Source organism: Polypterus senegalus, chromosome 2 (genome assembly GCF_016835505.1).
Source record: "Polypterus senegalus isolate Bchr_013 chromosome 2, ASM1683550v1, whole genome shotgun sequence".
Taxonomy (NCBI): domain Eukaryota; kingdom Metazoa; phylum Chordata; class Cladistia; order Polypteriformes; family Polypteridae; genus Polypterus; species Polypterus senegalus.
The window spans coordinates 275,870,088-275,887,239 of NC_053155.1; the positions used below are offsets into that span (position 1 = coordinate 275,870,088).

Sequence of the window (17,152 nt, forward strand, 5' to 3'; positions counted from 1 at the left end):
GAACCCAATACAGAAGGAAAGCGCCACTGAAAATGTTTTACGGCTAATAGAGCACATACATTGGAAAATTAGCTTTTAATATGGAGATATGTTTAGGGATTATAATAAACTAACAAATATAAAAACGGTACAGTTGATTTTAGCATGGAAACTCAGCTGTCTCGACACACGTGTATATGTTTACAAGACGATTTCGACCGTTCCAATATGACGGACGCGTCGCCGCACATAGAACTAGCAGGTGATGAGGTGTCTCTCTCATAGAGAGGTAAATCCCAGACGTTTAATTTAAATTACAACTTAAACTACACGTGTTGCCTACACATCCCATAAGTTTAAGGAGTAGTTGTTCTTAAGAATTTGAATCTTATCCACACTGCTGACGATGCATTTGGCCACTAAACCATTTTTTAACCATTCAACCCACTGCGCCTTTAAATAAAACGTGGCGCCGCGGTGTGACGTCACTAAACAGCGACGTCCGCTATCCACTTTTCCGCAGGTTCTGCACGCTGTTTTCAGTCTCATGCCTCAACATGAGTGCGGTAACTAAACCGAGTAAAGCGGATACATTCCAAAATAAGAAGAAGGGTTTCAAAGCTGCAGACAAGCAAGATCCAGTAAAAAACTTCGAGAAATGGAAAAAAAGATACGACCACACCAAAAACAAATTGAAAACTGCAAGGAATCAGAAGAAAAAGAAACCCGAGTGGCAAGTGGAGAGAGAAACGATCAACAAACTGATTCAGCGGTATTCTGAGGTATCAGTGAACCCGCAATACATCCTCAATCTTAGAATAGCTCTTAAATTGTAGCGTTTGTATTTAATTGGTCCGTATCATGCGGGATACGTGTTGGCAATCGTGACGAATCGAGTTAAAAATAACACTCGACAAAAATTACACATTAAAAGTCATTGTCCTTGAGACTTGTAGATTAAGTTGTGAGCTCATCGTGATGGACAAGTTCTCGTCTTGTACCAGATTTGCTTGTTGAGAGGAAGACTTTGCCTGTATTGTGTACACGTGACTACACTACTACGAATACCATTACCACTGACGGCATTAACTTAGTAGCCCATTGCCAGCCCTGTTACGGAGTAGATCGGGTCGAAAATTGAAGCCTTATCAAAGAGAGTGACCATGTTATAATTTCCAAGATATACAATTAACGGATTATCTATTGTAGGAGAAATAAGCTGCAATCATTTGGCACTGTAAAATTGTTTGCGACATACGGTGAAGTAGCTTAGAGTAGTGAACCGATAGGAACAGAACAAGGTCAGTGATTGCCAAGTTAAAGTAACATCCCTGTTGATGTAAGCCCTCTATTTTGATTGTGCTGCTTGTTCTATGCGCTGTCACGAAAATGCTTTACAAAATATACTGCTCAAAAGAATTAAAGGAACACTTTTTAATCAGAGTATAGCATAAAGTCAATGAAACTTATGGGATATTAATCTGGTCAGTTAAGTAGCAGAGGGGGTTGTTAATCAGTTTCAGCTGCTGTGGTGTTAATGAAATTAACAACAGGTGCAGTAGAGGGGCAACAATGAGATGACCCCCAAAACAGGAATGGTTTAACAGGTGGAGGCCACTGACATTTTTCCCTGCTCATCTTTTCTGACTGTTTCTTCACTAGTTTTGCATTTGGCTACAGTCAGTGTCACTACTGGTAGCATGAGGCGATACTTGGACCCTACAGAGGTTGCACAGGTAGTCCAACTTCTCCAGGATGGCACATCAATACGTGTCATTGCCAGAAGGTTTGCTGTGTCTCCCTGCACAGTCTCAAGGGCATGGAGGAGATTCTAGGAGACAAGCAGTTACTCTAGGAGAGCTGGAGAGGGCCATAGAAGGTCCATAACCCATCAGCAGGACCAGTATCTGCTCCTTTGGGCAAGAAGGAACAGGATGAGCACTGCCAGAGCCTTACAATACAAGAACACAGGGGCCATACAAAGTGCTGCGTACAATTTTGAGTTGCTGCAATTAAATTTTGGCAAAATGGACTAGCCTGCCACATAATTTTTTCACTCTGATTTTTGGGGCGTCTTTGAATTCAGGGCTCTGTAGGTTGATCATTTTCATTTCTATCAAACGATGTGGCATCCTTTCGTTCCTAACACAATACCCAGTCTATATCAGTATAGATATCCAGGAGGATTTCTTTTTCCCATTGAGATCTGATGTGTTTTCAAAGTGTTCCTTTAATTTTTTTGAGCAGTTTACTTTCAAAGCATGGTCTGTTGTGACAAATTGTGGAAATGAGAGGGACTCTGCCCTCCAGTGGAATTGCACGCCTTGCCGGGTTTGTTTCTTGGTTCGTGCCCTGGTTCCTTGCAGTCTTCCATGGGGTTGAACAGGTTTGAAGGTGGGTGATTAGATGTGATGTAGTCTAATGAAACCAAATTAAACCATTGTATTGATTGAGTGAGTGAGGAAGGGCAGATTTATATTAATGTGACACAGAAATATTCATAGGTTCAAAGGGTTGACTGTTTTACATTTATAGAATACAGTGAAATTCTGAACTGCATGTACTAATCAACATGCAACATGTTACCACTCTCGGGTTCTGTGATCACCGAGTACTATTACCTTAACATTTAATTTCCTTGTCTGAAATAGCGACCTTACCTCAAAGATAGACTTATAATTGGAGAAGACCCATCAGTCGCACAATGGCTAAAATGAGTATACAGTATTTATATTACTGCTGAAACACACAGACCATCCATCCATTTTCTAACCCGCTGAATCCAAATACAGGGTCACGGGGGTCTGCTGGAGCCAATCCCAGCCAACACAGGGCACAAGGCAGGAACCAATCCTGGGCAGGGTGCCAACCCACCGCAGAACACACAGACCTTTAGTCTTAAAGTAAAATTCAAATAAAAGCCAAGTTAAAGATAAGGGAGTATTTGGTGGTACTTGTGTTTTGTAAATATTTGATTCTTTTAGTTCCTCTAGGCATCATAATATGTTTATTACTTCTGGTGGCTCATCTAGAGCAAGTGGAGCTTTTCTATTTTGGCAGCACATTAAAAATTACGACTTGACATTGTTCACATTACTGATTGTGGTCTTGAAAGAAACATTGATGTATGGGTGTAAAAAGTTTTTTGGATTAATTCTTGCTTGGCAATGTGGTTTAGCGTCTTATCTTTTTATTTTTATTATCATTCGTCATCACTTAATTGCCTTCTGTGATTTGCAGGATGCTCAGAAGATGTCACTTCTTTTTCCTTCTGTCATTATGGTAGTTAGCACTTTGTTTTTCAATCACATTATTGTAAACTCATGACCATAGGTAACTTTGCTGTGAAGTTCAATGATTAATAAACGCAATACTCTGGCTTTTTGAATTCTGAACATGTGTTTATCAAATCTTGGGGGATTATCAATAGATGGGATTGTGTGGACCATGCTTTTATTCCAATAAACTCTTTGGGTCACCAGTAAAGTGGCCAGCAGGTTGCCGTGATATAAAATAGTTTTTTCAATATATTGAACAAATCAGGGTATATTCAGACATACTTGCTGCTTGTCAGTGTTGCAGCATCCTATCATCTTATTCTTTCTCATTTTTTTATCATTTAATCTTCTGCAATATTCTTGTAGCTCAGCAGGTGCTGCAGCTGCTCTTTTTCTTTCTGCCATTATGGTGGCAATCACTTGCTGTAATTACATGCATACAGGTCATGGCCAACAGGTTGCTGTTGCATAAATCTTTTTTGAATTTCCAGAACACATCATGCCCTTTGCTTTCAATTAAGACCAAAATCAAGCTTCCAGCCCCATTAGTTCACAAGTAATCACATGATAGATGGACAAACCATAGCATTTTGTATATGTAGCTAGATACTTAAATATACTTTTACAAACAGAATTCTTATTCTTCTGTTAGTCCCAAGCCTAGATGAAAAGAGAGAATTGCAACAAAACCAAAGTTGCATGGTGGTTGTTGGGGTTAATAAAGCTGTTCATATCCTAGAGGAGAGCAAAGGTAGAAATTCTTATCCACCTTCCATGATGCTTTGTAAATAGGAGTATTTAGATGTCAATTTATGTTTTATGTAGTACATTTCATAAAGAACATTGGAATTAAGATCTTAAACAGTGCACTGTATTTAGTTAGAACAAACATTAAATAAAACAGTTTATCCAGAAAGAAATGTTCAGTTTTTACTGTAATTGGTACTACTCTTTCATGCCTCCAGACTCCTGTTTTTCAAAGCAGACCTGAGAATATCCTATGAGAAGTTATTACATTCTCTTTGTCTCCGAGTGTGGTTTTTCTGAGTATTTCCATATTCCAGACATGTGCAGGTTAGATTGATTGGTCATTCAAAAATAACTTAATATGCCGACTGTGCCCTGTGACTAGCTGTTGATCCATGCACGGCTGGTAGCTGCCTTGTGCTCAAGTGCTGTTTGTGGGATAGGCAGTGACCCCAAATTAGAAGAAGAGTCTTCAGCAATGCACAAATAGAAGGATGTTCAACCATCCATCAAGAGAAAAAGCTTCATGTAGCTTTTAGCTAGTGGCAAGCTTGAGTTTATCTAGCAGTGTCGGCCAGAATGTTGAAGCCTGTAAAGCGTAGAACACAAACACGCATAGTATCATACAGGAAGAGATGCAGGAGAAAAACAGGATGCACAGGAATAAACCCATGTAGACCCTGAGCGAATGTTCAGACTGCAGAAACAGTGACAGGCCCAGGGTTTGATCTGAGCGTCCTGGGTTTGTGAGTCAGCAATGCAACAACCACTGTGCCTGCCAGACTCGCATACATACATACATACATACATACATCCATCCATCCATTTTCCAACCCGCTGAATCCGAACACAGGGTCACGGGGGTCTGCTGGAGCCAATCCCAGCCAACACAGGGCACAAGGCAGGAACCAATCCCGGGCAGGGTGCCAACCCGCCGCAGGACACACACAAACACACCCACACATCAAGAACACACTAGGGCCAATTTAGAATCACCAGTCCACCTAACCTGCATGTCTCTGGACAGTGGGAGGAAGCCCACGCTGACACGGGGAGAACATGCAAACTCCACACAGGGAGGACCCGGAAGGCGAACCCAGGTCTCCTAACTGCGAGGCAGCAGCGCTACATACAGTACTTATAAAAGCCATTTTCAAAATACAGAGATTTCAGTCATGATTTGAGCATTTGGAGTCTATATGGCCTTCTAAGCTAAACTGTGATAGATGTTAGTGTCAGTTAGCATTTGCTCAGAGATGCATGATAAGAATATTCAGGTAACCAGTTATGTTAAAATGAATATCTCCTCACCACAAGTAATTCAATTTCAGGGTGTTGCAGTTTGCTTTGTGTTTTTGTCTGCACATTATTTTGGTATGGACTTTATAATGCAAAAATGTCAAATTCTTAAGACGGTGTTTCTGACTTCATGCTAATCAAAAGTGCATTGTAAGGTTTTTGTAGTCTAGAGAAAGATGTGCCTTGGGTGTAGATAGCTACTGTGAGTGAGTTTATGGCTTTGCTTTAAGAAGTAAAAAGCCCAATTGAAAATGCTTGCTGGGAGATATTATAGCTATGAAGTAAGCCACACATACTGGACCGAGCCCTTATTCATTCAGCAGTGGGAGTATCTTGTTGGCAGACCCTAAAAGTTCTTGATTTAGGGTCTTTGTGTGAAGCTAGAACACTTGCACAAGATCTACAGTTTCAAATTGTTTGGATAAGGCAGTCAGCTTCTTGGAAGCCTGATGAGAGCGGTGGTTCAGTTCGGACTGTTTGCAAATTCAGAAGCTCGCTTTGTGTATTTAAAACTTAGACTCTGCTAAAAGGCAGCAGAAGCAGCAGACAAGAATTTTAAATCTGGATGCTTAACGTTAGAACAATCTAGACGAGAACAGACCATGCAGTCCAACAAAGCTCACCATTTCTTAATATTGGAGTGTAGTTTGGCAAATATTGTGATCATGTGGCAGAGGAGTTGGGCTTTAACACTTTGGGTTTGCACATTCAAATCCCGCACATTGTATTATGGCATTTTTACATCCACGTTCATCTTTAACATTGTATCAGACTGCCTTGCCCATTCTAATGTTTTTTTTGATATCTTTCTTTGTTTATTTAAATATCAAGTTTTTATGATTTTTCTTTGAATATAATTTTCATTGTGTATGGTGAACAGCACCCAAATATGCTTTATATAATATTTGTACATGTACCCATCAGCCTTAGCATTAAAAACACTGATAGGTTTTAAGCATTGTCTATTTAACACAATCAGTATATGTCTGTACAGTTCTGTTTTGCAGTTGGTTTTCTTATTTACTGTATTTATTTCTCTACACTTATTTATAATTCTTATTAATTTATTTATACATAATCTTATTTCCTTATTCTTATTTCATGCACAGTATAGTTAGTGTATGTGACAATAAACATTTCTATTCTAAAATCTTTCTCTTCTGCTCATTACTTTGTAAAATAAAATGTGAACATCTAATTCTTCAGCATGTCTAATCTGTCACAGGTTATCATTCTGACTCTGTGCAGTTGGCTTACAGTGTCAACAGGTCAGTTGAGGATGCAGTTAACGTGTTTTTCCACTACATCTTGCAGCATTTAGACTCTTCAACCACTGTGCCAGAATCTTATTTGTGAATTTTAGTTTTGCATTCAACACAATCAATCCAGAGCTTCTCTAAGGCAAACATTATGTATTTGTGCTATGCTACATGGCTGTGGATCTTTGACTTTTTAAGAAACAGACAACTGATAGTGAAGCTGGTCACATATCCATCAGAAAGTCCTGACTCTGAGCGCAGGGTCCCCTCAAGGCTGTGTTCTTTCTCCTCTTCTTTTTCTTTTTACACTATGGCTATCTAAAGTGTCCCTTATATTAAGCTGGTCAAGTTTGCTGAAGACACCAACTTGACTGACCTGGCTACGCACAGAATTAAGATGCTATATTGGAGGGATGCAGATTAGATGACTCGGTGGTGCACACTCAACAATCTTAAATTAAATACTTGAGTACTAAATACTAGAAATGATTTTAGGGGTCACTTCTCACCTCCTGTTCCACAGATCTAAATTGTGTCACTTTCCACATAATTTCTGTTAACAAAAAAGCTCCACAGCGTACGATTTTTCTCCACTAACACAAAACATTTACCTGTTCCAGTCTGTGCTGGTTCAATCTCTCCCAGAGTTATCATTGAAAGCCTTCTCACTCCATATCTTTCTGGTATCTGCTCACTCAAAATATAAACCGCAGCGTGTCTTTCAATGAGCAGAACGTATTGTAGCCTTGAAACAGAACTTTTTTGAGGACTTGTATACATAAGGAGTTAGGAAATGTGCTGGACATATAATTCAAGATTCCAGTCACCCTGACAATTATCTCTTTCAGTTATTTTTGCTTTGCGGCGTCCCCCATCATATCCTATCATCTATGGGAGAGGAGCAAAAACCTTAGATTTGTCAAAAATGTTGATCTCTGGTTTTTGATGGATGTTGACGTTTCGGGTCCCTGATACTGAAAACATCGATATATCTCGATGATGGGTGTGTGTGCGTGTCACAGTTTATTGAGGATGGTCTAGAGCTAAAACCGCTTGTCAGAAAAACATCAAACTCAAAACTTAATCCCGTTATGAGATGACGATGTGCTAATTTGTTTTTGCATTTAAAATCATGCAAGAGAAAGAGGCATTCTAGAGGAACCCTCAATACTCTAGTTCTACAATTAATTATGAATTTTTCTTGTCATTTGCTATCATAATGACCTATTTTATTATAAGAAAGATCAGTATCGGAGCAGTAAATAATTACTGAAATGTTATAGAATAGTTTGGGTTATTTGGTTCCTAGGGTGCAAAGGTTATTCACATTCATGTCCGAAGGTTTATTTATTTATTTTTTTTTATTTATTTTATTTGAAAAAGTCAAAAGTATGCAACAAAGGACTTTATAGTCCATCCATCTATCCTTCATAGTCAAACTATAAAATTAGTTTAAAGAGAAAGCAGTAAAAACATAAAACAAAATAAAACAGAATTCATTCCTAACCTGGGAGATAGAGAGGTGAGCCAAGAGCATGTTTAAAAATAGGAGGAAGAAAAAGGAACATGTCCCTTTTCCTCTTGATATAAATGTTTATTTTAAAATTGTATTAATTGAATATTGCCATATTTTTGAAAAAAAAAATTGAACAGATCCTATAAGTAAGGATTTGATTCCCCCCACACAATTACAGATAGTATAGAACACCAATTTCACACTGACTAAAAGGTGCAGTTCTGCAAATTGTTTTACATATCTGTGTTTTTCAGTACTATAACGTACTTTTATTCTCTTTGGCAGTATATGTTAGGATTGCGTCGTGTCTTATATATTTCGCTGTTAATTATATTTGTTTTTGTTTGTGTATGGATATAACACCAAGAGAAGCTAACTAGGAACTATGTTGCCTGGCAGTTTCATTTACAATTTTAATTTACAAAGTTATATATGATTTAGTAGGGAAAACAAAAAAGAGAAATGACTGTCAATGTCCAATAGGAGAGACCTGTGGAGAAGACTGGAGTTGTCGCTTTTTAACTATATACAACAATCTTCCTCCTCATTCAAGAGATGATAAGCCAGTTTGCATTATGAAAGCACTTTCATTTCCAACTTACTTTAAAATGGCAAATATTAATGAGGTTATTAATATGTACAGCTTTATGTTTGTTTATGTTGTTGGAGAAGTTTCCTTTGAAGGTGTTGCATAGAAATTGTTGTGTTTTTATTTAAGCTTTGTTTCTTGAGATCAAGGCTTGCATATTAACAGGTCTAGGATAAGCCTACATTGTGTTTTACCAAAGTAAAAGTCTGCTTTTTTTAAAGCTCATTGACTCTTTTCAAAATTGATTAAGATGTTGAAATTTGGGTGATATTTTCCTTCAAATACTGTAAATGAGTGGCATTCTGTATGATGGTTCAATGTAATTACTTCTTTTGTGTTCTCTTTTCCTTGAAACTAAATTCAACCATTTGAAATAGTGTGTTTTGTCTTTTTTTGCAGATTAATCCTAATGAAGTGTTGAAGTTTTCAGATTTTCCTCTGTCAAAGAAAACTGTGACAGGTAGGCATTTAAACTGAAGCAGAATCCATGACCTGTAGGAGAATAAACATTCAGTGTTTTACTTTTGCAGTTACATAGCTTGGCATAAATTTTCTAATTCTGCCCATTCTTATTTATATATTTCTGACAATAAACATTTTAATTTTGATGTAAGTACTGAAAATGACATTCATCAGTTAAAGTGTTGAAATGATAGGATAAACAGTCATACAGATACTTTATTGCTACTAAAAAAAGTGAAACACCTCATTGCCTTCAGGTAGGTGGAATATGCTTACAATTCAGTCTAGTAACTTAAAGTCAAAAGGCTGTTGTTTTTGCATTTTATTTACTCATTTTTGTATTAAAGTACATTTTCTTTACAAGTACTCTATGGTGGTGCATTGGTTAGTGCTGCTTCCTAATAGCTTCCTATCCTTGTACCTGTTTGTATGAAATTTGTAGGTTGTTCTCTGGATATGCTGGTATCATAAAATATGTATTCTTGTTAGGTTAATTGGCCAATTTAAACTGGCCTCGTATGAGTGAGTGTGTGGTGTGCAGGAATGTGTTCTGTGATGGATTCATATTCTGGGAAGGACTGATTCTACTTCTTTTTTTCCTCCTGATGCTGTTAGAATAGCCATTCATTATACAGTTGGAAAAAGAACATTTAGAAAATGGATGGATGAGTTATGTGTTCATGTAGGTCAAGTACAACATAACCCATAGATTAATATGTAAACAAGTACTTCACCAAAGGGCATTATTCATATTACTGTCAAAAATGTGTATAGTTTCTTTGTTTAAATTCAACAGTACTATTTTCACCCTTCCAGTTGTGGAAGTAAGTTAAAAATCTATAACTTTTTTGGGGTCTGCTATGCACAGCTGTTAACCAGTCTGTAAGCCTATCCACTGTATTGTGCCACAACACTGAAAATGTGGGAAAATGGCATAGTGTTGCTATTTCTACTGTATCTGTGCCAGGGTTGCTTACATCCATTTTTTCTTAATTGCCATACTACATTGGATGTCTCCAGAATCAAGTGTTGTTTTTTCTGATTAACTTATGCCTCATGTCTTTCTTGCTAATAAGAAAAGTTTTTGTTAGGAACAATACATAAACTAGGCCATAGACTATGTTCATGTAACTTACTGAGAGAGCAGTGCTGCAAATTATTTGAAATTTGTAAACTTCCTATGCAAATCATTGTGCGGTATTATATGTATAACTCGTATTCATTGAGAAAAGTTTGCATTTTTTAACATAAACTGTTGTTCTGAAGTACATGTATGTGTATTGGAAACAATAAACTAAAAAATGGCCAGACATTTCAGACCCACTCAGTCATTTGAACATTTGAGATGGATGTATAAAAAATGATATAAAAATATTATACTGTACATATCACTTATTCGAGTTTATTATACAGGGTGGGCCATTTATATGGATACACCTTAATAAAATGGGAATGGTTGGTGATATTAACTTCCTGTTTGTGGCACATTAGTATATGTGAGGGGGAAAACTTTTCAAGATGGGTGGTGACCATGGTGGCCATTTTGGATCCAAGTTTTGTTTTTTCAATAGGAAGAGGGTCATGTGACACATCAAACTTATTGGGAATTTCACAAGAAAAACAATGGTGTGCTTGGTTTTAATGTAACTTTATTAGTTCATGAGTTATTTACAAGTTTCTGACCACTTATAAAATGTGTTCAATGTGCTGCCCATTGTGTTGGATTGTCAATGGAACCCTCTTCTCCCACTCTTCACACACTGATAGCAACACCGCAGGAGAAATGCTAGCACAGGCTTCCAGTATCCGTAGTTTCAGGTGCTGCACATCTCATATCTTCACAGCATAGACAATTGCCTTTAGATGACCCCAAAGATAAAAGTCTAAGGGGGTCAGATCGGGAGACCTTGGGGGCCATTCAACTGGCCCACGACGACCAATCCACTTTCCAGGAAACTGTTCATCTAGGAATGCTCGGACCTGACACCCATAATGTGGTGGAGCACCATCTTGCTGTAAAAACTCAGGGAACGTGCCAGCTTCAGTGCATAAAGAGGGAAACACATCATCATGTAGTAATTTCGCATATCCAGTGGCCTTGAGGTTTCCATTGATGAAGAATGGCCCCACTATCTTTGTACCCCATATACCACACCATACCATCAATTTTTTTGTTCCAACAGTCTTGGAGGGATCTATCCAATGTGGGTTAGTGTTAGACCAATAGCAGTGGTTTTGTTTGTTAACTTCACCATTCGCATAAAAATTTGCCTCATCACTGAACAAAATCTGAGGGTCCTGTTCCAATTTTTGTTTTGCCCATTCTGCAAATTCAGTGCGGCGATCTGGGTCATCCTCGATGAGATGCTGCAGTAGCTGGAGTTTGTAAGGGTGCCATTTGTGAGTAGCTAATATCCGCCGAAGAGATGTTCGACTAATGCCACTCTCCAGTGACATGCAGCGAGTGCTACGCTGTGGGCTCTTGCTGAATGAAGCTAGGACAGCCACTGATGTTTCTTCATTAGTGACAGTTTTCATGCGTCCACATTTTGGCAAATCCAACACTGAACCAGTTTCACGAAACTTAGCAAGCAGTTTGCTATCTGTAGCATGGGAGATGGGTGGTCTTGTAGGGTGTCTTGCATTGAAATCTGCTGCAATGACCCGGTTACTGCGTTCACCAGACATCAACACAATTTCTATCCGCTCCTCACATGTTAACCTCTGCGACATGTCAATGGCTGTAAACAAAGAGAAACTTGTAAATAACTCATGAAAGAATAAAGTTACGTTAAAACCAAGCACACCATTGTTTTTCTTGTGAAATTCCCAATAAGTTTGATGTGTCACATGACCCTCTTCCTATTGAAAAAACAAAAGTTGGATCCAAAATGGTCGACTTCAAAATGGCCACCATGGTCACCACCCATCTTGAAAAGTTTTCCCCCTCACATATACTAATGTGCCACAAACAGGAAGTTAATATCATCAACCATTCCCATTTTATTAAGGTGTATCCATATAAATGGCCCACCCTGTAGATGTATGTGTTCTAACTTTCTCTGAATACGGTTTATTATATCCCTGTTGTGTTTGTTAGGAGATCATGTTTTCAGATTATTAGAAACCTGTTGCAGTAATGCAGAAGTTAATGTTGCATTTTCAGTCTCCTTGTATTGATGAAAAGAATGCAAGTGGCTTGTTGGCATCTTTCAAGTAAATAAATAACTGACATGCTCGCACTGGGGAGTGGAGCAGGTGCAAGCGATCTGCAGAAAAGATTCTCCCGGTTGGTTCAAAGCAGTCAGCTGACCATGCATTGCCTTATTGGCACATGCAGTTGGTCTGATTATCTCTTTATAATCCCTAGGCAGGAATCGGGCAATAGCACCTGCAACCTTGCCCATTGTATAAATGTAGAGAGCAAGACAGAAACAAGAAAGAAAGAATCAAGAGCAAAATGGAAGACCTGTGAGAGAAATATCTGGCAGCAGGAACCAGCCAACTAATGAGGAAAGGCAGCACAGTCATGGGCCCTACGAAGGAGCTATGGATTGGCATTCTAGGCGCTGGTTTGCCTCACTGATTATTTGTGTAGTGTGGGTGTGAACATGGGGTGGGGGTCCTCCCCAGAGGTCAGAGGAATGACCTGTGGGAGTGTGAAGGAAGACAAGAAGGGGGATGGGTAGTGAGGACGTGGCTGCTGAGTCTCCGCTGGCTGAGTGAGTTTTGGGTGACCCGAGTTAATGAAGAAAGTGCTGTGTTGGGCTCATCCAGGAGTAGACAGAACACTAACGACTGTATTTTAACTCTGATCTTATCTCACTGATAACCACTGTTTTAATGAATTATTTATTTATTAGTTTTTGATACACTGCACTTTTGAACACTATTTGTATTTGATTGTTTTTAAAGAAGCACTTTTATGCCCTTACTTCTTGCTTTGTGTGAGTGTCCTCATCCTCTGGCTCATCCTTGGATATGTTATTGGTGGTAGCAGGTTCAAGAGACTCCTGGGATGCAATCGGTAGCATGGAGCTAATCCACACTGTCAAAGTTCTGTAGGAGGGTACTAAGTTTTTGCATGACTATTTAATAAATAAATAAAAAAATACTACAGAAATATATAAACATTGGGCTATGTTTTTTTAACAGGATTATTGGAAGCACAATATCGAACTCCTACAGAAATTCAAAAGCAAACAATTGGCTTAGCATTACAGGGGAAGGATATTTTGGGCGCGGCAAAGACTGGTTCTGGCAAAACACTCGCTTTTCTTGTACCTGTAAGTAGCTTTTTTACTTCTATATAGTAATTCTCTAGGTGAAATATATTTTTGAGACTTGTTTTTACATTACATAAACACTGTAAAACTTCATTGACAAATCGTTTCCTTTTCCCTTTTAATTGTTTAATCTAAATATTATAAACAGGAATTACAATTTGTTCAGGCCAGGCTTACTTTACAGATTTTAATAATATTTAAATATTGCTCACTATATTAAGTATTTAGTGCTGAACATCCACATTTCTTTTGTTATATGCCTTTCTTTTAATTGCTTCCCAGTGGATGAAGATTCCTGTAAACAAGTGCCTCCTGCATTTCATTTCACTTTTTTTTTTAATTGTTTCAAAAATAGCTTGCAGTCGTGTTTGGAGGTAATGCAGGTATCATTAATAGGAGACTCTCGTGAACCTAATGATAGCTTAATTTGAAAGAAATCAATAAAGCAGAATGGAGAAGAGAAATATGTAATGGAAGCATGGTAATCTGGGAGGCCTCACCAAAAGTTAGTGATTTCAGAACTTCCAGTGACTCCTCAACTTCTCATTATAATGTATCTAAGATACTTCCACATGTAATGTTTTGAAAACTATGACAGCTGAGGAATGCATAAGTTGTGGCAGAGATGATTGTATGATCATTTATAGTAATGTGAGCAAGGTATACATGAAGTAGTATTTAGTAAACATTAAAATCCTCCACATTGTGTTACAAGGTTATGTTGGCAAGTTCTGTTTTCTGTAACTTTTGACTTTATAGGTGATATAACTGTGTTTGTTGAGGGTCTCCAAATAGTTCAAATGCAGTTACCAATTTTAAATGATTTTAGTGAAATTTAAACCAAACATCAGGGGATGCACAAACCAGTGTGTTTGTTTGTGCCGGTCCCAAGCCTGGATAAATGGTGAGGGCTACGACAAGAAGGGCATCCGGTGTAAAATTTTGCCAAATCAATATGCGGACAGATGATCCGCTGTGGCAACCCCTAACGGGAGCAGCTGAAAGGAGAAGAAGTGAAATTTAAACCAAACAGTTCACACAAAATTACGAAAAAAGTTGATATAACGCACAAAAAGGGGAACTTCTTATCTCTTGAGGCTTAAGTATCTAGGTTATCTAGGTTACATTTCTTAAGATTTCTGTTATTTCATTTAACACACTTGCGTACATACGGTCAGAGAACTGTATGCTGTTCATGCATTTCTGCCTAACAGTTCGTGTTTCTTTCTAGCTTCAGTCTAAGAGCTATGGTGTTGTCTCACAGACCTAACATTAAGAACATTCCATTATTTTTAACTTAAAGGGGGTGGAAGAGATTTTTCTATTATCTATGTAAAATTTTGGTACAGTGTATTAATCTGAGGGGAAATTGTCTTTCTGCATTATATTTAAATTAAAACTAAGCACAAAGCTAAGGTAAATTTAACATTAATGTTAAATAGGATTTGGCTCTTACAGCAGTTTCCTTGCATTAAAAAAGTATCTCTGTCAGTGCAGTCTTTTGTTTTGTTTTTTTTTTAAATAATAGATGTTTGCTTTAAAAATGTTATCATTTCTGAAGAAAATAATACAATAGTTATGCATATATGAGCATAATATTGGTAAATGAAATGATTAAACCTCTTACCTGGAGTCGTAGCTTGTTTCCTCTACACAGATTGGTATTGACATGTCTCTCTGTTTTGTCTGCCAATCTGCATTGTGGACGTTAGATTTGACTTAGAAAAAAGCAAATGGAGAAGCTAGAGAAGGCATCAAAATGCATTTATCCATTTAATCTTCTGGTGTTCACTCATATTAAAGATCACTTGCAATGCAGTACGGTGTTCGTTGACAGTAATAATCCTACGTAACTGAAACTGAATCGCGGCATGTTTTTTAAGACATAATGCTGTGTCATATTTTTTGTAAGCAAAGATTATAAAGGGTACGCGTTTCTTTTTCCATCTTTTGCAGTGTCAAAACTGCTTAAAAAGGTGCAAACCTGAACTGGTTCCCTGTACAAGGTTAATCCCAGTCTTGGGCCTATTACTGCTTTTAAGTACTGACTTGCCAGCATCATTTAACCGGAATAAGTGAATTGATGGAATTTTTTGACATTTGTTGCTGCTTTTCATGCATTAACTGTTATTACTTCATCCAATAATCTATATAAGCGGAGTAATAACATGGTGCCATGTAGGTCTTTTTGGAATTTTGATATTTTAGTTTCACTGCAAGATGTGGGATGGCACAAGAAACAGTAACATAGATACCAATTAACATCCAGTTTTCATTTGATCTTTTTTTTTTTTGACAGTGTATATCTAAATTCATTTCTTATACATAGAAAGGAGTCCAGCACACCCTGTGTTTTATTTACTTCACGGGGTTTAGACTTAGTTATGATATTTGGATGGAATTATTTTGTAAAATATAGCAGTATTTAGGAATATGTATTCTTATCATTTATATTGCCTCTTTGCATTCAACGTTCTGATGTGTTTTGCCAATGGCATTGTGCATTCAGCACAGGATTATTTCTGTGTTAATTAGGTTTCCATTAATATTTACTCTCTTTAGACCCTTAAAATTATCAACTGTCTTCTAAAGAGTACCAGTGAAGGAAATAAAGATGGGTTTAAGATTTGGAATCACTATATTTAAGCTCTTTTCTTACAGAAACACAAATCCTAAAAAACATATTTGTTTGTGTTTGATCATGAAATTTGTAGAACTCCTATGTGGCTTCTGCAATTATGCAAATTAAAGCACTCACTGCACAAAACGCATCACACAGTGTAGGTGTAGTCTACCTGAAATGTTTTCTGCAGTTTATTTTAATAAATTCAGAATGTATAAAATTAAAATTTAGTACCAAAGCTATAAATTGCTTAAAAATCCTTATGAAAATCAAAATTGACAGGCTGTCTTTTTTGTCGGTTACCAATGATAACATTTCATACTTTCACCCTCAACTGTTTAAGGTTGGCAGTGCTGTATGATTAACTCTTGGCAAACATTACATATTTAAATAGTAACAAAGCTCCTGCTGGCAGCATGCCTTTTGAAAATGTTGTCTTTATAAATGCCTGCCAAATCACACAGATTGTATTTTATAGTTTTTACATTCAAACATAGATAATTTCCCAAGATAGAAATTACCATTTAACCATGTACTCTTAGCAGCCGTCTATTATGTCATAGTTCTGTCTTTCCTGTACCTCTGCATCAGATACAATAATCCTTTGAAACAATGTGGCCAAAGTTAAATAAATGTACTTTTATTTTTAATGATTTACACAAAATCATCTAACAAGTCCAATGCTACATGTTAACTTGTAAAGCAGGCTTGATTTTATACAGAATCTTGGTGTTCCAGCACTGATCCTGGTAAAATTACTAAACCATAGATAATGTAAGAGTCACACACTCATGAACACACCCATTCTAAGATCTTCTGTGTTCATTGAGAAACCAATTAATTTCAGTCAATCAGTACGACATTATTGAAAAATGTTATATTCTTCATTGTTTAGGAATATACTAAATGTGGTACGGGAGGGTCGGGGGTTGCACATTGTTCTGGGTTTAAACTATTATGATGTTATGAAAATGTTGTACAGTGTTACTAAGTATGAAATTTATACATGCATTAATGATGTACACACATATTAAAAATGACTTTCACCATAATAGAAATAATATTTACAATCTGTGTAATTCTCTAATGTTGTAAACTTGCATGAATCTTTAAT

At 37.3% G+C, this 17,152-nt stretch overlaps 1 protein-coding gene across 2 annotated transcripts in view; it reads left to right on the forward strand.

Moving 5' to 3' along the window:
• The first annotated feature begins 458 nt into the window (after window positions 1-458).
• The window catches only part of ddx10 (DEAD (Asp-Glu-Ala-Asp) box polypeptide 10), a 443,025-nt gene continuing 426,331 nt past the window's right edge, over window positions 459-17,152 (forward strand). For both annotated transcript variants that reach the window (XM_039745618.1, XM_039745620.1), the window contains exons 1-3: window positions 459-761; window positions 9,067-9,127; window positions 13,285-13,415. In XM_039745618.1, coding sequence (XP_039601552.1) covers window positions 537-761; window positions 9,067-9,127; window positions 13,285-13,415 — 417 coding nt within the window. In that variant the 5' untranslated portion in view covers window positions 459-536. The remainder of the gene's footprint in view (window positions 762-9,066; window positions 9,128-13,284; window positions 13,416-17,152) is intronic.